General features: G+C 42.8%; 1 protein-coding gene across 2 annotated transcripts in view; it reads right to left on the bottom strand.

Annotated features, from left to right (window-relative positions):
* Positions 1-1158: 1158 nt before the first annotated feature.
* The window catches only part of neurl1aa (neuralized E3 ubiquitin protein ligase 1Aa), a 67153-nt gene continuing 46105 nt past the window's right edge, over positions 1159-22206 (bottom strand). For both annotated transcript variants that reach the window (XM_053418581.1, XM_053418582.1), the window contains exons 4-6: positions 16633-17361; positions 5199-5348; positions 1159-4428 (exon numbers count right to left, since the gene is read on the bottom strand). In XM_053418581.1, the coding sequence (XP_053274556.1) occupies positions 4187-4428; positions 5199-5348; positions 16633-17361 (1121 nt within the window). In that variant the 3' untranslated portion in view covers positions 1159-4186. The remainder of the gene's footprint in view (positions 4429-5198; positions 5349-16632; positions 17362-22206) is intronic.

Consider the following 22206-nt stretch of genomic DNA (forward strand, 5'->3'; position numbering starts at 1 on the left):
CCCAGTGCTACAAACAACTACACTCACAACTACACACACAACTACACAGTGCTTCACACAACTACACAGTGCTACATACACAACTAGACAGTGCTTCAAACAACAACATAGTGTTGCACAGAACTACACAGCGCTACACACAACTAAACACACAAGTACACAGTACTACATACAAATATACACACAACTAGACAGTCCTACTCACAGCTACACACACAACTACACACAAAGTGCTTCACATGTCCCATCCCTCAAAGTTTGTGTATTAATCTGTTGGATTAGGATAGATTTTGTGTAATTCCGCTCACAGACAAACAGAGATGTGACAGCAGGTCCTCAGTGACTCACACCTCTGCTGCTGAGCCAATGGGATGTGTTTGTGCGCAGCTTCCTCTGCCACCAGCTCCTCAGCACATCTGAGGTACCAACCTGTGTTTTTAAAGACGTCTCTGTGATCAGTGCTGCTCCAGCTGGATCTGCTTATGGGTGCAGCTGATGACCGCTGGCAGTTTGCAATGAGTCACTGCAGAAGCTGATGTCAGCGAGAAACAAATAAACGCAGCTTTAACTACAGCTGCACTCATCCACCTCCGCCAAGGTCTTCACCTCTGTCTGTTTGTTTGTAAGCAAGGTTACGCAAAAACTACTGAGCACATTCCACACAACTTGGTGGAAGACGCAGTGTGGGTCAGAGAAGAGAAAGCTACATTTAGATGTGGATCTGGTGACAGATCCATGAATTTAATAAAATTTTGTTAACTTTCTCTTGCTTTGCGAGATTGGACATTTTTCAACATTTTCACTTTTTCCCCAGGTACTAATTCATGGATATAGTTCATGGATCTTGATTTTAGACTGATACATATTGATATAGTGATAAAATGTTCATTTGATTGCTTTAATTTTTTATTCATCAAATATCTATCACACCAATCCCAATTTAATTTGTATAGCCCATATATTTACAAATTACAATTTGCATCAAAGAGATTCATAAGAGCAGTTTAGACAGCTTATTACGTGAAATAGCAAATCAGTTGTTGCTAGCAGATGCTAGCATAAAAACTTTATTGGGTGATAATTTGTGTGTCTGTGTGTGTGAGTGTGTTTAGCCATGTGTCTGAGCAAAAAGGAGTTCGCTTCATAATAAGAATAACATTTACACAAACACATCTGGAAAGTTTATTAACCACAATCATCCGACTCACACTGAACAGAGCTCACAAACAATCACGAGTTGTTTCAACTGAAAAAAGAAAGACAACACAGGATTGTAAAGAACTTCAGCTGCTGTGGCCAAACACTGAGCTGCAGCCGAGGGAGCTTATGTGAAAACAAACTTCTTTCCAATGATGTTCGTCTGTTGTTGGTCCTGATGTTCACACTGTATGAACACATAACTCATGCATGACAAAAAAATACTAAGATCTACAGAAAGAATAGTCCAAATATGCTGCTGTGTGATTGGCCAGACCCAGAGGAAGATGTCTTCACAGAGCAAGCAAACACACAAGAAAAGCAGGTCTGAAGGAATTAGTCCACACGTCAGTGATGGACAATAAATAATACATTGCAGGATCAGTAACATTCAAGGAGCCTGTGGAGGACTCTCGCAAAAAAATCAAAATGGCAAAGTGGCCTTGATGAAAATGTTTGTATAAAATCATGATGAAAACCTTCATCCTCTGAGAAATGGTTATTTACAGTAGCTTGGTAAGAACTGTGTTTATCAACTGATGCTGTCCAAAAACTGATGGATGTCATGAAAATGTTAAAAATAAAGTCCCAAATAAATACAAGATTTTGAACAAGGGAAAAACATTTATATGATGTATTTAAAAAAAAGAAAAAAGAGATTTTCCATTTGGTCGGAGTGTCTGCACAAAATAAAAACATGCCACGTTTGAATCTCAGAGAGCAACGCTGGCGTAAAGATTTACAAGATTACAATCAGTAGCTTTATAAAGTGACATTTATCATTACCATACGTGATGGCTTTTGAGACTATATAATGATACGAGCTATAAATACAGGAGTGGGTAGTAGGGCTCCCTAACATGGTCTCACACAAGAAGATAAATTACAAAAAAGAAGACCTGAAATCCAGAGATTGTAATAAAACCAAGAGTTTATATCTTGCACCCAAAAGCAATGAGGTTTTGATTGTGTACTGCAATATCTCTTATCACTGCGAGGAACAAGAAACTCTCTATATCCTATAGTAGAAAACAAGAAACATTTAGAGCCTCATGCTTTTGGATAGACAAGAAAGAAACTAATCTTAGAATGATGATTATAGATCCAAGCGAACTTAAAATACAAAAGAAAATACACAGACAAAACTTTTTTTTCTTTGTTTTTTTTTTCAAGTAAAGCACACTGAAAAAAAGTCCTTTATCTCTCTAAGTACATAAGTTAACATTCAAATGTGAATTAACACCTCAAGAAGTAGCGTAATCAAACTGTAATGTGGGAGGAGGGAGGTGTGAAACATCACTGTCAGCGTTTCCCTGGAAAGGACAGCTGGCAAATACCATAGCAGCATAGGTCTGAGCCCCAGTTGTTGATTATCTACAAAATGAAGTACAATGTCATTAAAAAAAATTGCCTCTCAGCTTGGAGTGGTGTCATGTAATAAGCTATGGCTTACAGCTGAGCTCTGGTGTTTCCAGGTGAAATTCTTGGGGCATGGATCAGGACATTACATACTGAAATAAAGGGAATGGGGATCATACTAATAAGGATAGGAATATTCAAAATAGGTTCTTCTTATGCCTCTGCCCCTGAACAGATTTCTGTAAAGGACCTCTGCTGCTGGTGAAAGTCTTGTCACAAGTATTTTATACACTTTCATGGTTCAATATTGGAAATGTTATGGATTTATATTACAAAAATAGTTTTTAATTTGTGTGCTTTGTCTCCTCTGAGTGAACATGTTGTGACCGGTTGTGCCATAGGACAGCGTTATTTGGTAATTTGTCAGGGGGTTGGGGATACGGCAGGAAACACAGATGCATTTGCATGTGACAAATGGACCCTCTGTGCGTTAAGGCAGGAGGCTGAGTCGTGTCTGCGGCGGCTTCTCGATACCATGGCAACAATCCTTTGACTACTTGTGTTGTTATGGGAGCTATTTTGAAAGATCTGTCAATTCGTCATGAGTGCTCACAGTGTACTAGGCATGGTTATAGGTAGAGTTTGGGAAAATATTCACATCTTTTGAAATAAAAAAACATACGATCGGCCCTGAGGAGAATCCAAATTACTGTTGTTGTTTTTTTCCACACTTCCTGTTTCCTCTGAAGAATCCGGAGCTGCTCAGTCTGCTGGATGCAGGCGTGTAGAGCGTGTGAACAGGTGAACGTCCTCCCTCACGGTATCGGGGCGTTTCCGAGAAAAAAATGCCTATTTCAGTGCAACGCATCGCACTTCAGAGCAAGCAGCTAGCTAATACTACAATATAGCAACCACTGACTTTTGCAATAGAACTACCATAAAGGTACAGGAGATTATACGAGTACAACAGGTGTGACAATCCTACTTAATATACTCAGCACCGCTTTGCATCTCTAAACACATCACTCACTGTTAATCACCACGACGATTACAGAAACCCATCACTTCATCATGACCACGCCAAGCCGATTTCTTTTCTTTTCCAGTGCTCAGTAACACACGGACACAAGTTGTGACGTTCTGAGCTGATCACCTGCTGCGGCTGTGCTTTAGCAAGAAATGTCCATCAGGTTGACGGCATATTTCAGAGCTTCAGTCACCTTCTAATAGGAGTTGTTCTCGAGACATTCAGAGATGGGCGTTCATCCCTAATTCATACGACATGGCTCAACAAATTCGATTTTTTATATTTTTTTACTTTCTCCTTCAAAGTATTTCACATTCCCAGGAGAGAACAACCCCTTCTGGCAAGAGCAAAGTCCTTAGGGGAACCCGCTGCCACTTCGAGTGCTGCCTCCGCAAAGAGGCTGTGACAACGACTCGAGAGTGAGAGAGACCTTGCCTTAGAAGCGTTACCGGCTTTGGAAAAGGTCATGAGAGAAAACCGACCAACAATAATCGTATGAAAATACCAAATCAAAGTACCAGAGTTTGTATTCACTGAACTTGGGTCTTTTTTCCATGACTCTGGGATTTTGCTGAGGCCCACCGTCCGTTTGCCGCCGCCCTCTTACGTGCTGCGGTACGTCTTGATAATGTCTTTGATCTGTCGTCTGCAGATGGGACAGCAGGCGTTGGACATCTTCTTGAGTTTGAGGCCGCAACTGTAGCATAGACACATGTGCCCACAGGCGTAGATGACCGTGTCCACCAGGTTCTCGTAACAGATTGAGCACTCATCGGACCACGGCCCGCGGCCTGATGGGAACGTAGGGGACTTGGGGAGGTTGACTGGTGAATTTGGGGTTGTACCTGTGAAAGAAAAGTAGACAGATAAATTATTTTAATACAGCTGGAAATGGAAGGAAATTACAAAGTTTTTCACTTCAGTACATTAGTAGTAATAGTAGAGTATATATATGAGTATATTTTCATGATATGTTTTACATTTACTATGAAGCAAATGATCAAATCTGAGAAACCAACAATTCAAAATAACAACTGTTGTGTATGTATGCTTACTGTTTATAACTTCAACCATTAAGAGCTTAGACACATTTGATGGAGGGGTTGATACAAAGCTAACAGGCTACCAGCTACAATATATATCTATATATTCTTTATTCTTTTTATATACGTAAGCTATGCTGCAGGTCCCACCACTGTCCTTTTCAACAGAATTCAGAAATGTTTTAGTGCATTGACAAAAATACTCCTCCCCCGAACAATAATTCAACTGGCATGAAACAACAGCCAAATGAACAACGAAGTGTAACTAAAGTGAATTCAGTCTGATAATCAGACTACATCACAGGTTCATTTCCTGCTCCATCTCAAAGGAGACTTATGTTGCATCAGTCTATTTACATAACAGTGGTTTGTGACATAACAGCACATGCCGAACATTTTCCTACATCCAGCTGCAGCTGCAGCAGCATTGGTACAGTGTGGTGCTGACCATGGTTCGTAACTACTGCAGGATGACATCTACTCGCCATCCCATAATGGCTTCCATTCAGTCCCCTGCGGGGTGATTGATTCTCTGCCTCTGTATTAGTTGCTCCCTATCAGGGTGGACCTACCTCCTGCTGAGCTGCAGTAAGCGGTAGAGCACAGGCCTCCGTTCAGGACTGGATCCGAGCTGCCGCTGCCCAGGGCGCTGGGGGTGTGCGGGGAGGAGGAGGGCGAGCTGGGGTTCGATGTGGCCTGCAGATCACCCACATGAGTGGAACCTGGTTGGAGGAGGAAAAAGCAGTGGGTTAGATGGTGCTGGTGCTGTCACATCGAATATAATGGAAATGGTTTCTGTGACGTTAGTCAAGACTGATCCTGTCGTATTTTGTCTTCAAAATACAGATTGACTCACATGGAAACTCTATGACATGATCTAACACTATAATGCAAAGACGCAGTGGTAAAGGAAAGAGGAGCTCTTAAAATGTAGGAAGTCAAGAGTCCATCTAGGATATTTCTACTTCAGGGGCAATAACGGGCCCAAGTTTATCCACATCCTCCCACAATTCATTACTCCGCCATACATAATGTGCAGAAAAAGTCTCCACAATGGGGTCCAGACTTTCTCTGAAGTCTCCCTTTCACACATGAACAACGCAGCAGGAGATTCTCCGCTCGGACATGTTCACAACAACAGAAAGATCTACAGAGCGAGGGGTGGCGCAGCGTGCAGGTGTATAAATTCTGCTGCAGTAACTCATCGACATTCCCACTCACTCTCAAAATCTCATGCTGTATTTTCACATGTGATCACTCTAACATGATCCCAAGTTTATTACTGGGGGCTGGCAGGAGAAACTCTGGAGAATTGCAAATGACAGCAGGTGTCTTCCATTCTTTCCACATCCTATCTTTCCACAGTGCTCAGTGAGACAAATGGGAATTCCGAGCAGAGTCGAGGGAACATATGTCAGAATGCCAGCGATGCCTGGAAAGAGGCCACCGTACTTCTGACATGACAAACTGGATTTTATCATTAACGTCTCAGAAGTTGAACATGTGACCATACAGTTGCTTTAGTCTTTAGTTTTATCAACTTAATGGACAAAATGATAATGTTAAACATACAGCTTGTGGTGAACAAGGATTAAGCTGTAAAGCCTCTGACTCATTATTTTGGTTGAATATCCACCAAGCTCTTATTGATCCTTGTTGTAGCTGCAGCACAAATGTGATTATGGAGAAAGATTATGTTGCAGCATAAAAGTAGGTTATTGCATGACTGTTAGAAATGAAGAGTTGAACATCGATCAGCTAAAGAGCCAGATGTTTTCTCTTGTAATAGGAAAGAAAAAGCTAAAAGTCGATATACTGGATCTGTAAATAAACATCTTTTTGCTGACATGTCAAAGAAAAATAGAAATATTAAAACAAGCAAAACTAATTAGCCGAAATTTCCATTTTATACAAAACACAGTATCAGCAGATATGCAATATGTAGTGTTGTATAGAATAATAAAATACAAATGCTTGTAGAGGGTTTCCTGCAGCCCATGTAAAGGTAATCTAATGACATGCTCTGTCATCTAAAATAACTTCGGTAGTTCACAGGTAATGCAGAGGCACCAAAAATACACAACAAATTAAGATGCAAATGAGCTCTCTTGCAGAGCAAGCATGTAATCCTCCACAAAGAATTCCCATCAAATGCTTTGCTCCTTCTCAAAATGCAGATTACTTTAATTACCTTCCCTGAAGCTTTGGGTCAAAAAATAGCAAATGAACAACTGCAGCAGAAATCAGCTGCTGTGTGCACAATAGATGTTTCACAAAATCAGGACCCGTTTTTTTCTAGAAGCATCACTGTGGTGAATCTAACTGAGCTGCATTACATGGTCTGTCTGCTCTCCTGGACAAATGACAAAAACTGGGGGGGGAAAGTGAAACCACAGTCATCTGGTGTGGGACAGACTCCATCAGCACTGACCAGTGACGATGACACCCCTACGCTAACAATGTCCCAGCAGTCTGAATCTCTCTGCTGCCATATGCCCCAGGAGTCTGATCGATCCAGCCAGCTCACAGACTGGCCTGTGTCACTTTATGGCCTAAACTGGGTCATTGGAATTTAGAGAAACTGTCCCACAACTGCCAGGTCATAGAGTGAACCAGTGTTTTTTTGTAAGTGTTGATGTGGCTTCATGTCCCCACTGCCCACTACTCTATATCAGGACCTGTTAGATGTGGCATCTCAGAGTGGGGAAGGGGTTTTAGTCAAGAATCTCTTTTGTTTGCATACCAGGGGTTGCCCTGGTGCTCCCAAGCCCCTGTGGCGCCTTGTCGTGTGGATGATATGTTCTGTATGCACAGTGTGTAACATGATGTAACAGGTCAGTTGTGCCACTGTGAGTGAGTAAATACATTTATAGCAGGGGAGGCTCCATTATCGTCATCCAGACATGCGTGAGATGGTCAACCCATTGTCTATATATAGATACAACACCAGCTACAAGTGTAAGTAAACACTGCACATACGGCGGCTGGGAGCCTCACTGACAGATCGCTGTTTCATCACGGGCAAACCCACAATTTACTGTCTATGACATTCAAAAACGATGCGATCTCTCTTGACTCGAACCACGTCTAAACAAAGCTGTTTATGAGGAGATGTTTTGACAGATCATGGGAGGGGAAACTTCCAGTAAACACATAAATGCCAGGAATTAGACAAACATGGGACTGTGAGTTAATCTGTGGGGGGAGTTTATACTGGAAAGTTGCACTGTTCCCACTCATCTTCAATTCCTCCTTCCAAACCAATTTGACCAACCTGTCTGAGAGCTGCCTATTTGTTCCAACTGTTGGATCGATGTTTAGTGATATCACAAAGTTCCAAAATGGCGGCGGTGGCCAAGCCACTAATTAAAAAGCTCAGGTTGTAACAGAGCAATTAGAAATATCGGTGAAGACAGACTCTTCAGATTATTAAACCATTACCAACTCATATCAATTACTGTTCTCGTCTGTGGCTCTTATATACGTTTGAATAATTTACTTGTCCTCAAGCTTGAGGACTATTTCAGGTCTGTTAAGCAATCAACACAATCTCCAAGATGTCCAGAACTTTCCTAAATAAATGCTCTGTAATTCCTCTCTATATGAAGCATTGCAGCAGCAAAACAAATGTCCTTTACGTTAAGCCAAATTGCTAAAGAGGATTCTATGAATGTTGCTGTCATGAGAGAGAACAGCACCTGTAACTCCTGTGAATGTCTGTGTCATCCTGATATGGTGAAATAAAAATAATCAGATAATCGAAATTATTTACAAGTGATAAATATTATTGACCCATTGGTGGACTGTTGTCAACCACTGCTGAACAAGACCTCTTCATACACTGCCCCGCCCCCACTGACTGCTACAGGGCGCTGGTCACCTGTTTATTGACATTTCTATACACTTTCTCTGAATTGCCAAAACACAAATCCCCATTCTCCAGATTAAGATTAAGATGCATTTATTAGTCCCAAACACATGCACAGACATGCAAAGGCACACTCATGCAGGTAGGGAAATTTAATCTCTGCTTTTGACCCATCTGGCGCAGTACACACAGAGCAGTGAGCGACCATGTACGGCGCTCGGGGAGCAGATGTTGGGGGAGTAAGGTGCCTTGCTCAGGGGCACTAGACAGGGTGGGAAGACTCTTGGATTTTTGGACAGCGTAGTGGTAGAAAGTATATGACTAAAACCCTTATACCAGGGAAATCCCATGCAGTCAATGGATACAAAGATCTATTCTACCTGGATCTATTCAAGGCTACATTCAGTACGCCAAAGGATTCTTTCTTCATTGTTTAGCAAGGGAGAGGATGTCTGTGATGTAGATGATGTCCTGACCTGGCCCAGAGACATGATGCAGAGGCAGGATGAATGAATGATGAATGATTGATATTGTTTATTGTAAAATTATACTATAATAATCTTTTGGTGCTGCAGGTCCTCTAATTTAGATCTAAGTTTTCATTAGTGCAGGGATGTGCAAGTATCTTACAGTAACTAAACAATGTTTTCCTCCTGTGTCCACAGTGTACTGTTTGGCATTTAGTGTGTAATGATTGCTGAGTAATGTTATATGGTTTTGAATCAATTGTATGATTTTGTCAGGCGAGTCAAAGCTTTTGTGAGTACAGCTTGAATTTTGGGGTTTGTTTTTGTTTTGAGAAAAGGAGAGGAAGATTCAGGAAATTAGTTTCTTCACTTGGAAATTGACAATGGACATGCCAAGTCTGAGTTCGATGAGTTGAATGATTTGCGAGAGTTCCACATATACAGAGAGAAAGACAGACTTTTTAGGAATTAGTTGGTATATCTAATATACCCTTTATAGTGGTTATAATGTCCAGACTGACACTCACTGCTATAACCAAGCACTGGAAGAAGAAATCATGAAATCTCAGCAGGTACAAGTGCAAAATTTGAACAAGAGAAAAGCCTGAGGGTTCTGTAGCATGAGTGCCCCCCCACCCCCCTTCTCCCTTCTTCCCTCTGTCAATCCCTCCCTGTTAATCCCCCCGGCAGGCGGGCACCTCCCAGCCAGGGCAGCTGAGGCAGGATCTGTGGTGCCCAGCCCTGATCCCGCCTGTTCACCACTAGATTAAACCGACCTGCGTGAACAGCTGTGAGAGCTGCGTTGCAACTTTGCGAACACGTCTCTCCAGCTATCTATCCCACCCATCGCCTAATCCATCTTTAGCACATACCCAGCACATCTATGGAGGGAGCCTCTTCCTCTCAAGCACGGGAGCTATGTGGAGTATGTGACAAGGGAGATGGGTGGGGCCGGTAATGAGAAGGATGGTGGAGGGCAGGGGGAGTGTGTTTGAGAGTGTAGGGATCAGCCTGACAGCCTGCAGGCTTGTGTGAGTCACAGATTTTGGTCACGGTTTACAACGCAACCTGAAAAAGCAATCAAAAGAAAGAAAGGAGAAGAGGGAAAGTCCCTAACAAATGGTTTACATTAACATTTCATCCTCCGACACAAACCCTTTCAAAACGCCTGGCTGTGTATTTTAGCTGCAGAGAATCTCTTGTTCTATCACAACAGAAAAGCACTTAGACTGTGTTTTGTGTGTGTGTTCAGATGGGATGTGAGGAAAAGCAGCTCAGAAAGGTATTACTTTGAGGTCACAGCTACCCTGCTGCATTAAAAGTTTGTAGTCTTTTTCTGTGGTGGAGATGTTATCTAAAGAGACAAAGTGCTGATTTGGAGGGAGCACACAGTCGTACATCCCTGAGCTGTTCCTCCCGGCCAGGTATAATTTCTACTTTGAAACATGCACGTGTACAGCACGTGTATGCACAAGGCCTATTAGAGAAAATAGCACATAGTAAAAAATATTCAAACTGGGCACAACTTCTGCGCTTGGACATTTTTGTGCACCTGGAGCACAGGACATCTGAGTGCAAGTCAAGCACATCTAAGCACAGGCAGGTTATATATATGAGTTTGAGCGCAGGGTCTTGAGTGATAGCATTGCAAAATCTAACCCTGAGTTATATAAGTCATGCTCTCAAACAGAAAGACTGCACACTTAAAATAAAGGTAAGAAAAGTAAAGCAAGACTGTGCTTGGGGTAAAGAAAAGAGTTCTGATGTTAAAAAAGCAAATCAACTGCAGCTTGTTTCTTCTCACATTTCTCACTTTTATCCTGAATTCCATCTGCTAATCTCTTACAAACCTCTGCAATAACAACATCCACAGGACAGTAGAGAGTTGATGAAAGTGTTATATTGATTTAGGTTGACTTATGGTATGTGCAGTAATGCTTTACAAGGACGAGTTAGTAATCTGAGCTCTTTTGCCCTGGGTTTTGCCTCTCAGGCTACATGGAAGCTACTTCTCCACCTCTGATGGGCGGAGGGTTTTAGACCAAGCTATTTTTCTTTTACCTTGAAGAAGCTTGGACTTAAGCATATAGTGTGACACGATCATGTCATAGCGTGCTGCCTTTTATTACGTTCTGTGTGTGTGCGTGCGCACGTGCATATGGGCTTGTAAGATTATATGTTTGTGTGTCCGCTACTGCAGCAGTAACAAATTTCTCATTACTTAATAAAAACAAAAGAGAAGTGCAGAGCAAAGAAGAGAAGACGTGAGAAGAGAGGAGAGAAGATAAATGAAGAGAAGAGAGAACACCAGCTGATATGACAGAAGATGAGAAGAGGAGAGAGGAGTGGGGCAGCTGCAGTGTATGAGGATGTGGGTGGTAAGACGCTTCACTTGAGCATGAGCGTGCTGACATTTTAATGGAATCTACAATACATGTGAAGTGGGTCACTGGATGGGTGTCCTATCTCCACGCCACGAGGCACAAGGTCTCCTCAATATCTCTCACTCACTCTCGGCTGCTCTGTTTTCTGTTTTTTGATGTAATCACACTAACAAGCGATGTTTGGACGAGAGAAAACTACTGTGCGGACATGAAAGTCTATAAGCTGATGCCCAGTGGGTAAAACTGAAGATGGCATGTCTCGGCGCGGAAAATCTTATAGAGACTTTTATTCAGGCCTCATCCATACTATTGCGTTTTCTTTTGAAACTAGTGTTTGGAATTGTTGCAACACGCAGCACAATGCACAAACACATACATACATCGCTCCTACATGTAACACAATACACATATCCCCACACAGACGTACACACCACTGCGTACTCCGACAAGTTATTTAGCATCTTGATGGAATCATTTCAAAACTTCTCAATTATCTTCGGAAGAATTATCTGTAGCCGAAGAATGAAGAATGAAGAAGTAGTGTGGATGTAGCATCAGAGAGTAGGCTGAAATCATATATCTCTATAAGTACTGGACAGAGTGCTGTGAAATAGTTTTATGGTCGATCCTCCCAAAGGGGAAATATCCTAATATAATGTTGATCAGCTGATCAACAGGTCAAAATTACAATTATCACAATTTTTACTTCAGTTCAGAGCCACAATGATCTACAATCACCAGGAGATTTCATTGGTCAAAATGATAACCATCTCATTCTACTTTGGTTGAAGGTAATAAATTATCACTAGTCTGCCGGTGTTATCTTAGTCTCTCCAGATAAACATTAACATCAATTTTAACACAAATGTCTTAGATCCCATGATTTACCGCCACACATCTAACTATTCATCTTGGCTTACCCATTGTAAAATGTTGGTATTCAGGTGGACAAGCCAACCACCATGAGTTGATGTTGTGCACTTTACCTGCTGAGCATTAGTAGAGCAAAGCTGGAGAGCACCAGATCTATTGTAGGGAATGATTGTAAACTCTAGGTGGCACTAAGAGCTGAGTTTATAAATTTGTCACGTAGGCCTACTGGTGTAAGCTAGAGCTTGGCCTACCTAGAGCCATTTAATGCTGAACATGTCGTGACTGTCAACAACAACCACAGTGACTATGACCTCTGACCTCTTGAAACATCTGGATATTACTTATAGTTAATGATAGCTGTTGTTGTTTTCTAAAGAAACAGACTGTTGACAAAAGTTACCAGGATTATACAAAAAATATTTTCCTTAACATTTTGTAGAATCGTTGAGCATGACCCAAAGAAGAATTCAATAAAATAATTACATTTTCCCTTTCTTTAAAATGGCAAAATAGGGCATTACCCTTGGCAGGTGTATACACTTTATGTCCTTCTTATTTATATATTAAATATCAATTTGGAGGAAAAAGTTCATTCAAATCTATTTTGTCTCTAGCTGATAAATAAATATAGGCTTTTATAGGTTGTTTCTTGTGATGTTTTCTTTTTCAAATTTTTACAGCTATTACCATTTATTCAACTTTCACAGTATCAATACTATCAAGAGTCATTTCCCTGTCAAGGCACTCTCAGCTGACCTGAGCCGCCCTCATGTATTTGTTTGAGTATGTCTGCTGCCATTAGAAAGCTCCACTGCACGTTGCATGGTTTGAAGTGAGAGCTCTCTGTGATGACTGCCTTATCTTGCCATCCCGTGGAGCTGGAACCCCCTGGGAGTAGCCTTCAAGTTTAACATCCCTCATTCCAAGCTGCAAGGCATGGCTCAAATTCAACTTAACTGAAAGCTCAATTGGTCTCCGGTCAACACGGTACAATAGATCAAGAGTTGCAACATCCAGATAAGAGTCGCTTCCTAATTGGAAGCAGCTGGAATGTAAAGATGATTCACACCTCAGTGGGACTTCCAAGATCTGCCCTGATAAAAGGATGTGCCTCGGACCTGCTTCATTGTTCTGCTATTCCTGTTGTGTTGTGCTGCCAAGGTCTCTGCTTTCAGTAAATCGCTGTTGGATGTGCACACAAAGAAACTAGGCGGTCAGTGATGCACTGCTGCTGAGCCAAAATGGTAAAGTAGGGATCTCTGTGTGTGATAACACAGGATCTGTTTACTGTACAATACAAACTACTGCCAAGTAAAATCAAATGAAGGTAAAGAGGAGACTGACGGCTAGGAAAGCTGAAGCTCTTCCTTTCTGGCGTTTTCTAAATAATACCTGCTACCCGCTATCAACACATCAGAGCTTTACTCAAGCTCACTGGGATCTGTATTGACATGGCTGTCATGGTGACTTTGTTGTCAGCTGATGTTAACTAGGTCAAGCCATCAGGGGAGGGCATTATTCCACAGCGAACCCCAAGTTCAACATGCAGCAAGGTTACTTGTGGGAAATATAAATAAAAGTTAGGAGAGTAAATCGGTTGATGAGAGATAATAAACTTTATACTTAATCTCTCTTCCATGCCTCGTCCCATCTAAGGCTGTTCCCCTCTAACCTCTTTCAACCTCTGCTTCCTTTTCCGCTGCTGTCACTGAAGAACACCAGGATGTATTTATAGATGCGTCTTCCTCCACAGACAAACACTTGTGAACCCTTGGAAATGGCCTGTGCTGTTTTGAGTGTTACGCCTCTTAACTGTTGCTTAACAGAAGAAACCTTTTGCAGCTACACGCTTCAGTCTGAATTATAAACCTGTCAAAGATTTATCACTATTTACACGAGAGCATTTGCGGGGCCCATTCCTTTACATGGGAAATTAGCTGTCTTCCTTTGTGGGATCAAATGCAGCACAGGCATTCATATAGACAGCGACTTGCAGAGCTGGTGTCCACTGTCGAGCCCCCCCCCCCCCCCCCCCCCAAAAAAACTGCCTGCACCTTGTGGGAAGCCAATATGTTCAACACGGCAACAATTAAGTGATGAGCCAGAACTCCCACAATCCTTCCCCGCTGCTGCCATTATCAGCGTTTAGAAAAGGGTAAACACACCTCAGGTGTCACAGCACGCTCCTCGCAGGGAAAGTGTCCACCCCGCCGAGACATCATGTCGTCCCTGCTGCACGCAGGTCACAGCCTTCCCTCCAAAAGCCTTGCATGCTCGCTTCCTGTTTTTCATCTTCCACGGTCGTGACAGAGCATCTACTTCTCTTGCTAATCCCATGTGTACAGATACTGCCACTAGACATCTGTTGTGACACACAAAGTAACTAAGTGCGCTCTGCCTCCTTCTTGACCCTCTGCCACCATCACAACTCTGGCTGTGATTTCCAATTACAGGAATGGTTCCCCAAAATTGGCATACTGTCAGAGCATTAAACACTTAGCACAAATATGTTTCAGTGTGAGGGAGTAGAGGAATTAAGTGTGGAGCTGGGAGCTCATACCCTTGTCCAAATGAAGATCAATATCCTTATCTGCAAGTTTCCGAGCCCAAACTAGTCACTGCTTAAAACAGCATAAATGATTCCTCTGAGTGATTATTAAGATCGAGGGACAGGTCAAAGAACCAGTGGCACTCATAACTCTACTTACAGGAGGTAGATCAAATACTGTCCATGAAGATCAAAGGTTTTAGTGAACTACAGAATAATAACTGCAGTAAAATTGTCCTATTAAGGTGCTTGGTATGTGTGGTTTAAACTCTATGAACTGTGCCGACATACAGTCTCTATTAAGGCTCTTGTGCGGTTAAGTTGGGACACTTTGCTTAGTCATTTAACATGTATAAGCTCTATGAACCCCTGTGCAGCACTGTGGTGTGGTGGTAAGCACTATTGCACCACTATTGCGGGGTTCGAATCCCGGGTCAGTCGGGTAATATAGCTGAAGTGGTATAGATAATGGATGGATGGTTGAACTTCTTTCACTGTTCATTAAGTAGTTGTCTACATTAATAACTGTGTAACATGTTTACACAGCAGCCTCCACTTATAGGTTCCTGAAGGAGGAGTTGACATTCATAAATATTAATAAATACTAAAATCGGCTCACAACTACATTACAGTGTGTTATAAACCGTGAATTGAAGTTTGAGAGGTCTGCTTATAAATGTTTAAAAGGAAAGGTTAAATTAAAGTAAGAGTGCTGTATGGCAGTAGTGTTGTTCAACCTGTCGTTGTAAATGTTCTTGTATTATTAAGCTGCATTCAGACTAAAAACAGAGCTGCATTAGAAAGATGGAAGTGTGTTTATGTGGGCGTTCTGCTACAGGTACAAGTGAGAAGAGAAGGATGACATACTGTCAAGGAAGTCCAGTCTGAACAGAAACCAAAGAAATGTACAGTGGCTTTATGTCCCTGTGAGCCTGGACTTTATATCTGGGGAAATGTAAAATGGTGAAGATCATTGCCTTCTGTCTCTCAAGTAAACATCAGAACTACAGGGGTCTGATTGGCCAGCGTGTTCTCTCAATGTACACAACAGTTAAATCATCTTCAGCTTTTCTGGGTGTGCTAGATGAACTCTGCAGCAGAGTGCTCATGCACAATACCAAAGTACCCAAACACAGTCCCTGTGCAAGTGAGTTTTCTCAAGGTTTAAAGGGCCAATACACCAATAGTACACATGAAGATCAGTTTACTGGTCAGATGCTTATCCTCTCTGGGGAGGGCTACAAAGCAATAACTCTAAAAGGTAAACCAAAGCCGACCCTGGATTTACGATAAATACTTCTTTTGGCTTGTTATTTGTACTATTATAACGGCGATCCATTATATGAGGACCCATTCGATTTGTTTTGGTTATTTTTCATTTTCACCAGCATATTTAGTGGAACATTTTACAAAGTCAAAATAATACAAAATCCTCAACCGTGACTTATTTCAAAAGACCTGCCTTTAGTTTCTTGTTTCTTATCACCTGAAGTCTTCACAAAAACAGATTATCATTTCATCTGCAATGAGCTAATATTGGCTGATATGCCCGCTTTCTCAATTTATTTGTTTGGCTCAGAAAACTTCAGTTTAAGAGATGTAGGTGTTAACCAGGCAGGTTGAACAAACAGAAGCTATTGGTTACATTATGGTAAATATAGATAGCACCTAGCATTTTGAAGTGTAGATTAAAGACTACTATCCAATGGTCCATTTTGACCATATCTTTTCCAACCTGACTCTAACATGTCCTCAACCATATGGAATACTGAATTGCCTGATTCCCCTTAATCTCCTCTCTCAATTTTTTTTAACATTATTTGTCTCATTCAATACTTAAAGTGACTTCATGCAGCGCTCACTTACCCAGAATCCTCAGCTGAGTCACAGCCCCATGCAGACCGAAGAACATCCAAAGCGGGCGGGAGTTGTCCACACACACTTGCATGCCCACATTGGTGCCATTGTGGCTGAGGATGACCTCCCCCTCCTGGTTGACCAAGAAGCCCAGAATGTCACTGCTTTGAAGAGGGGTGGGCACCCGACACACCGCCCAGAACTCCTTCCGGTCCACCAGAGCCTCTGGATTGTAGGGCAGGTCGCTGGGACGCAGCACTGCCGGGTCACAGGATGTCACGCCATAGGACAAGGAGCCTGAGCGCGCTGGGCTCGATTTGGTGACCTTGATGAAGACAGTCTCTCCGGTGCGCAGGGGTCGGTTGGTGAAGACTAGCGTGCGCTCGTCGCGGGCATGCTCAGATCTCGCCACTGTCTGCTCATCCAGCGTCTTAATGTGGGCGCCGCGCAGCTGATGAAAGTGGAGGTCGCTCTCTAGGGCGGGTGGCAGGAGAGAGGACTGCTGGGAGTTGAGGGAGTTCTGGGGGATGGGGCAGGTGGAGGAGGAGGAGGCTGAGGCCAGGTGGAGGGTGTGGCGGTGGGCGTGATTGTGAGCGTTGCCTCCATCCTCCTGCTGCAGGTTGAGGTCACACAGGCTGACGGACAAGCGTGAGTCGTCTGCTTCGCGCCGCAGGGAGGAGGAGCGCACCGTGGTGAAGGAGCGTGGGCGCAGGGACTCAGGAGGAACGATCTCACTGCCTGGAAAAGGAGAGTGAGCAGTTGTTAATGCTCTGTTTTGCTTTGTTTAACATTTTGCGCAAGAAGAAGTTTAAAGTCAGCTGACTCCTTCTTGTGAGCATACAGTGCTACGAGGGGCTGAAACTGCAAATAGTCTCACAACAAGATAAAAACTGAAGTTTAGCTTCAGTTGCACAATTCATAGGCAATGTAAATATAGATTGGAGTGACACAAAGTCTGGTTCAGGATTAAGAAATTAGTCAGTTGGTTGTATTTCTGCACAGAGTTGAATCTAGGAGGAACAATTCTGCATGGTGTCAGTTAACAAAGAAAACAAACTACTGCCCTGAAATATCGAGTATGCATGCATGGACGAGTATTGGATGTGTATTTGCAATGAGGGTGCAGTATCACTGTACATGTCTTTAATAGCAAGAGTTGTGGTCACCTGGCCACAAATACACACACACTAACAAGTCCACCTCTGATAAGCTGCCTTCAGGTTGCTTAAAGTCTCCACCTACGCTTCGACATGGCTGTTCAAAATAACACCTCTAAATGGCCCTCCCCCTTAACCTCCTCGTCTGGTGTTAGGGGTAAAATTACCCTGGTGCCCTGACAGAGAGAGAGAGAGAGAGAGAGAGAGAGAGAGAGAGAGAGAGAGAGAGAGAGAGAGAGAGAGAGACTCATGTCACTCTGTGGTCTGGAGCTCTGTGACGTATGTAGGTCTTAGACACAGAGGAAACAAGAGACAGACCACAAAATAGGTCTAGGATACTAAGAGACCCTCCTCTGTCAAATTAGAGGATGGAGGAGTGAGTGGCGGGTCCTGGGGGGTTGGAGGTGGAGGATGAAAGACAGTGACCAGCCTGTCTCTGGAGAGCTGTCTCTCCAGTCCAAGTCAACCACGGGCCCCTCTATCGGACCACGAGAGACTGACTCCTGATAAACCTCTTAGCTTCAATTACCAGGGCTGTGGGACAGGCCTCTTACTGCAAACTGCAAAGTACAGCAGTGAAAACAGAGCAGCAAAGCCTGTTATAATGGCAGAAGCCAAAGGAAGATAGATCCAGGACAGATATTTTATTGTCTGAAGTACAGTTGGTTTGAAATTAGTACTTTTCTTTGTGTTGCTAATTAATAACAGCAGGTGGTACGCTGAAAGAAAAGCAGTGCTATATGGTGAGACCAGTGTCTTTTTTTGCCTTAATTTAATTAATGAACAAATCAGGTTATATGCTCAGCAAACACTAGTACTCAAATGTAATGTGGACTTGTAGCTACGTAAATAAAGGATTGTGTACTTTATCTGTACACTTTCTAAGAAGATTACAGACAGATAAGACACAAGATTAGTTTTTTAGAGTTAATACAATGTTTGTTGAAAGCAGTCATACAAGAAATGCCTTAGAAAAAAAACTTAACAGTGAATATCAGGAATCATCTTCATAAAGAATACATGACAAAGGGCTACAAATCCGACCAAACAACCCAGGCCAAGTTACTTTGGTTGTGGGTTTCAGAAAATAAAGTCCATTCATTTGAATTCCAAGGCTTGAATGGTCACAAAATAAATAAACAAATAGCTAAATATCTGTCTTTTAAGCTACAGGTTTCTGTACATAACAACTCAAGGCGAGTTATCAACCTCAATTCCCAGAGGTGCATCTCCCTCCGAGAAACCTGATCCCTCAGTTTAAAGAGGAATTTAACAACAGGCTGAAAATATATGGGTTAAGGTAAAGGCTGCCTGCGTCACCTCTGATTGGTGTAAACAGACATAACCAGAAGTGATGTCATGTGGTTCTGAAGTTCACATGTACAACACCACCAACAATTATACCACTAGAGGTCAGCAAAAACAAGATTTCGAGTGGGTATGAAGTTATTATTGCCAACAACACTTTGTTTAAACCTGATAATACAATCTGCCAGTTCATTTACTTCACTTTCAGATTCTGCATCACACACACAACGCAAGAAGAGTGAGGTAGCTAGAACTTTAAAGGTGCATCTCACACAACCTCTAATCACTGAATCTGAACTTCTGCTTCATGTAGAAGCTAAAGACTACGCTGTATACAAATCATTTCATTTTTGATTGCTAGGTCGCTTTTGGATGAATTCAGTCATTACAGCAACAAAAAAAAATTATCTGATTAATGATTATGTCCCACTTTCTTATAGCAACAGCAACCAAAGATCATGGGTATTGTAGTATTTAAGCAACCTGCCCAGCTGAATTTCCACGATAAAATAGTAGTGATATTGATAAATAATTATTATCATGAAATTTATTAAAAAACTGTCAACCTTATGACAATTTCCCAAAACTTGATGCAAAAGATTTATCTGGTTCTATACCCAAAAGCATTCAGCTGTGATGTCAAGTTCAAAAGATCAGATAAACAAACACTGTCACTGGACAAGTCCTTCCAGTATCCAGATCTTCACTAAAACCACCTCTATGAAGTTACATTAATGTAAACCTTCATCATCTACAGAGACAGTGGCTTACATCGAGTACCCTGCTGCAGATGTGTTGAGCTGAACTGGAGACGACAGCAATCTCCTCAGTGTTTGATCCCCTGAGAGCGATGTGTCTGATTTTCTGCATCATCACTGAAATGCTGTTTGAAGAGCTCGTGTATCTGTAAAGCTGAGATAGCATCCCTGCTCCCTCAAAGCCATGTCAACTGTCAATTAATGTTTGACGTGTGTTCTAAATTACTGAGGGCTTTGAATGACATCGCCAAACAAAATTGTGCATTTGTGTGTGCGTCTTTCAGAGCAGGCCATTTCACTGCTGCCCATCACGTCATCCAAAATTGCATTACGTCAGGACAGATGTCGCAAGACCTCAGGGACATGCAGGGGGACCGGAGCTGCGGAGGGGATGACGATATGTCCCGGGGGGAATAACAGCGGATGGAAAGAGAACAGAGAGGAGAGGTAAAGCCGGGGGAAGACAGGCATGGCAGCATGTGACAATGCTGGATTTATGTTGAAAGCAGTCGGCGGAGGCTTCCAACGAGCTGTAAATCATCTTGCTCGCTTTCTCTCTCTCTCTGTCACACCAGCTTTAACTCAAACGCAGGATGTGTGAACACAAACGCATACACACGCTAAATTGATTCCTCTAAGAAATATAGTCTTTTATCAACTATTTTCAAAAAGCTTCTCCGAGGGTTTATGTTCCTTTTCATATCATCTCCGTCTCCTTCTGCCTCTCTCACTTTTCAAAGAGAAGTCATTTCATAGTAGCTTTGTCTGCCATGTATTCTTATTTTTGCCCCTTTATTCTTCAAAGGCCGGTGAGACGGAGGCTCTGCTCTACTGTATGTCCTACAAATAAGTGCTGTTAGCTTGGAGGACAGAAAAAGGAATGAAAGGACTGTCGGACATCCACCGTGCATTTCAAAAAGCTCTTGTGTGTGTGTGTGTGTGTTTGTTCACTCAGTGTAAATGTGTATCCGTGTCCGTTTGTGACCTCACCAGCTGCAGCCTGCTAATCGTGGTGCACCTGCGTTTTTAGCTGATACAGTCCCTTTGTCCTATTGGCCCTTTTCTAATCCACAAATCACAGAAGCTCTTTCCCATTGGACAAGGCCAACATTTTGGCTCACTCTGTGTGTGTGTGTGTGTGTGTGTGTGTGTGTGTGTGTGTGTGTGTGTGTGTGTGTGTGTGTGTGTGTGTGTGACTGTAACCGGGCCATGGAAGATGCAGTGTGAGCCAGAAGGGGTCTCATCACCTGAGTCATTCATTTGACTGGATTTCAAACCGAATGCAGAAAAAACGAAACTCATTTGGAATTAGCATTTATCTTTCTCAGCTCCTCCTTTGACCATTTTTATTCAAATAATGAAGCACCTGTCGAGCTAATCCAGAATAAATATGTGGACAAGCGTGGAGGGGGATGGGAGGGAGAGTGGCAGCGTGTCTATTTTGGCCGAGGTAGGCTTTGGCTCGCGCTGTAAATGTTTTTGATTAGGGAATAGCCACAAAGCAGGTTAGCTAATGCTGTGCATGGGGAGGTGGATGGAGGGAGAGGCTGGCTTAGTGGCTTTGCTAGCCTGAGCAGATGGAACGTGCCATGGGTTTGAGCCAGTGTTGGAGAGAGGGGGGGTGGAGGTGGAGGATTTGCTCTCTCTCACGCACACACTCTATCTCACAGGGCTTATCTTTATCCATACTCTCTGGAGGGTTTCATCGGATGTCAGCAAAGGTGAAGAAAGCTGGAGCTCTTGTGAGATTTGAAAAGAGATGAGAGGAGAAAGGAAAAGATGAGGAGAAAAGAGGAGAGCAAAATTGGAGACAAAAGGACATGAGGAGGGGATGTACAGTAGATGTGAAGGGAACGGGTCAGCTGGGATCAGCTATGAACATAGAAGAGAGAGATGGATAAAGTAGTGAGTCAGGGAGATAACACAGGGTTTTTAAAGGGCGAGAGACTCACCGTACAGCTCAGTGAGTGACCCAGGGATTAGGAGACGAAGACTGACTGGTCAAGTGAGGGAGAGGCTGAGATATACAACAACTGAGAGAGGGAGATGGTGTGAGAGATGAAGTCAGAGGGCCTTTGTACTAGATGTTTGGGATGCTCTTTATTCCCTGGCCCTGGCCCAATCCCCAGTCTCTGGTCGAGCTGGGCAGCTTTGAACCCCGGCTTTTGGAAAGAGCAGCGAGCTCCCAGGGCGACACATGGTCATAACAAAGAGCCAGGCAGAATGCCCGGTAAGTCACAAAAGCCCTGTCCCTTAGGTCATCGGCATGTGCAGCCCCTTCTCTGCCAATCAGCGTGCCAGTACCACAGCATTAATAACCTCCATCATAAGGTCCTTAATATAAAGCCCCCTGATTTATT

This window comes from Pleuronectes platessa, chromosome 3, assembly GCF_947347685.1.
Source record: "Pleuronectes platessa chromosome 3, fPlePla1.1, whole genome shotgun sequence".
NCBI classification, from domain to species: domain Eukaryota; kingdom Metazoa; phylum Chordata; class Actinopteri; order Pleuronectiformes; family Pleuronectidae; genus Pleuronectes; species Pleuronectes platessa.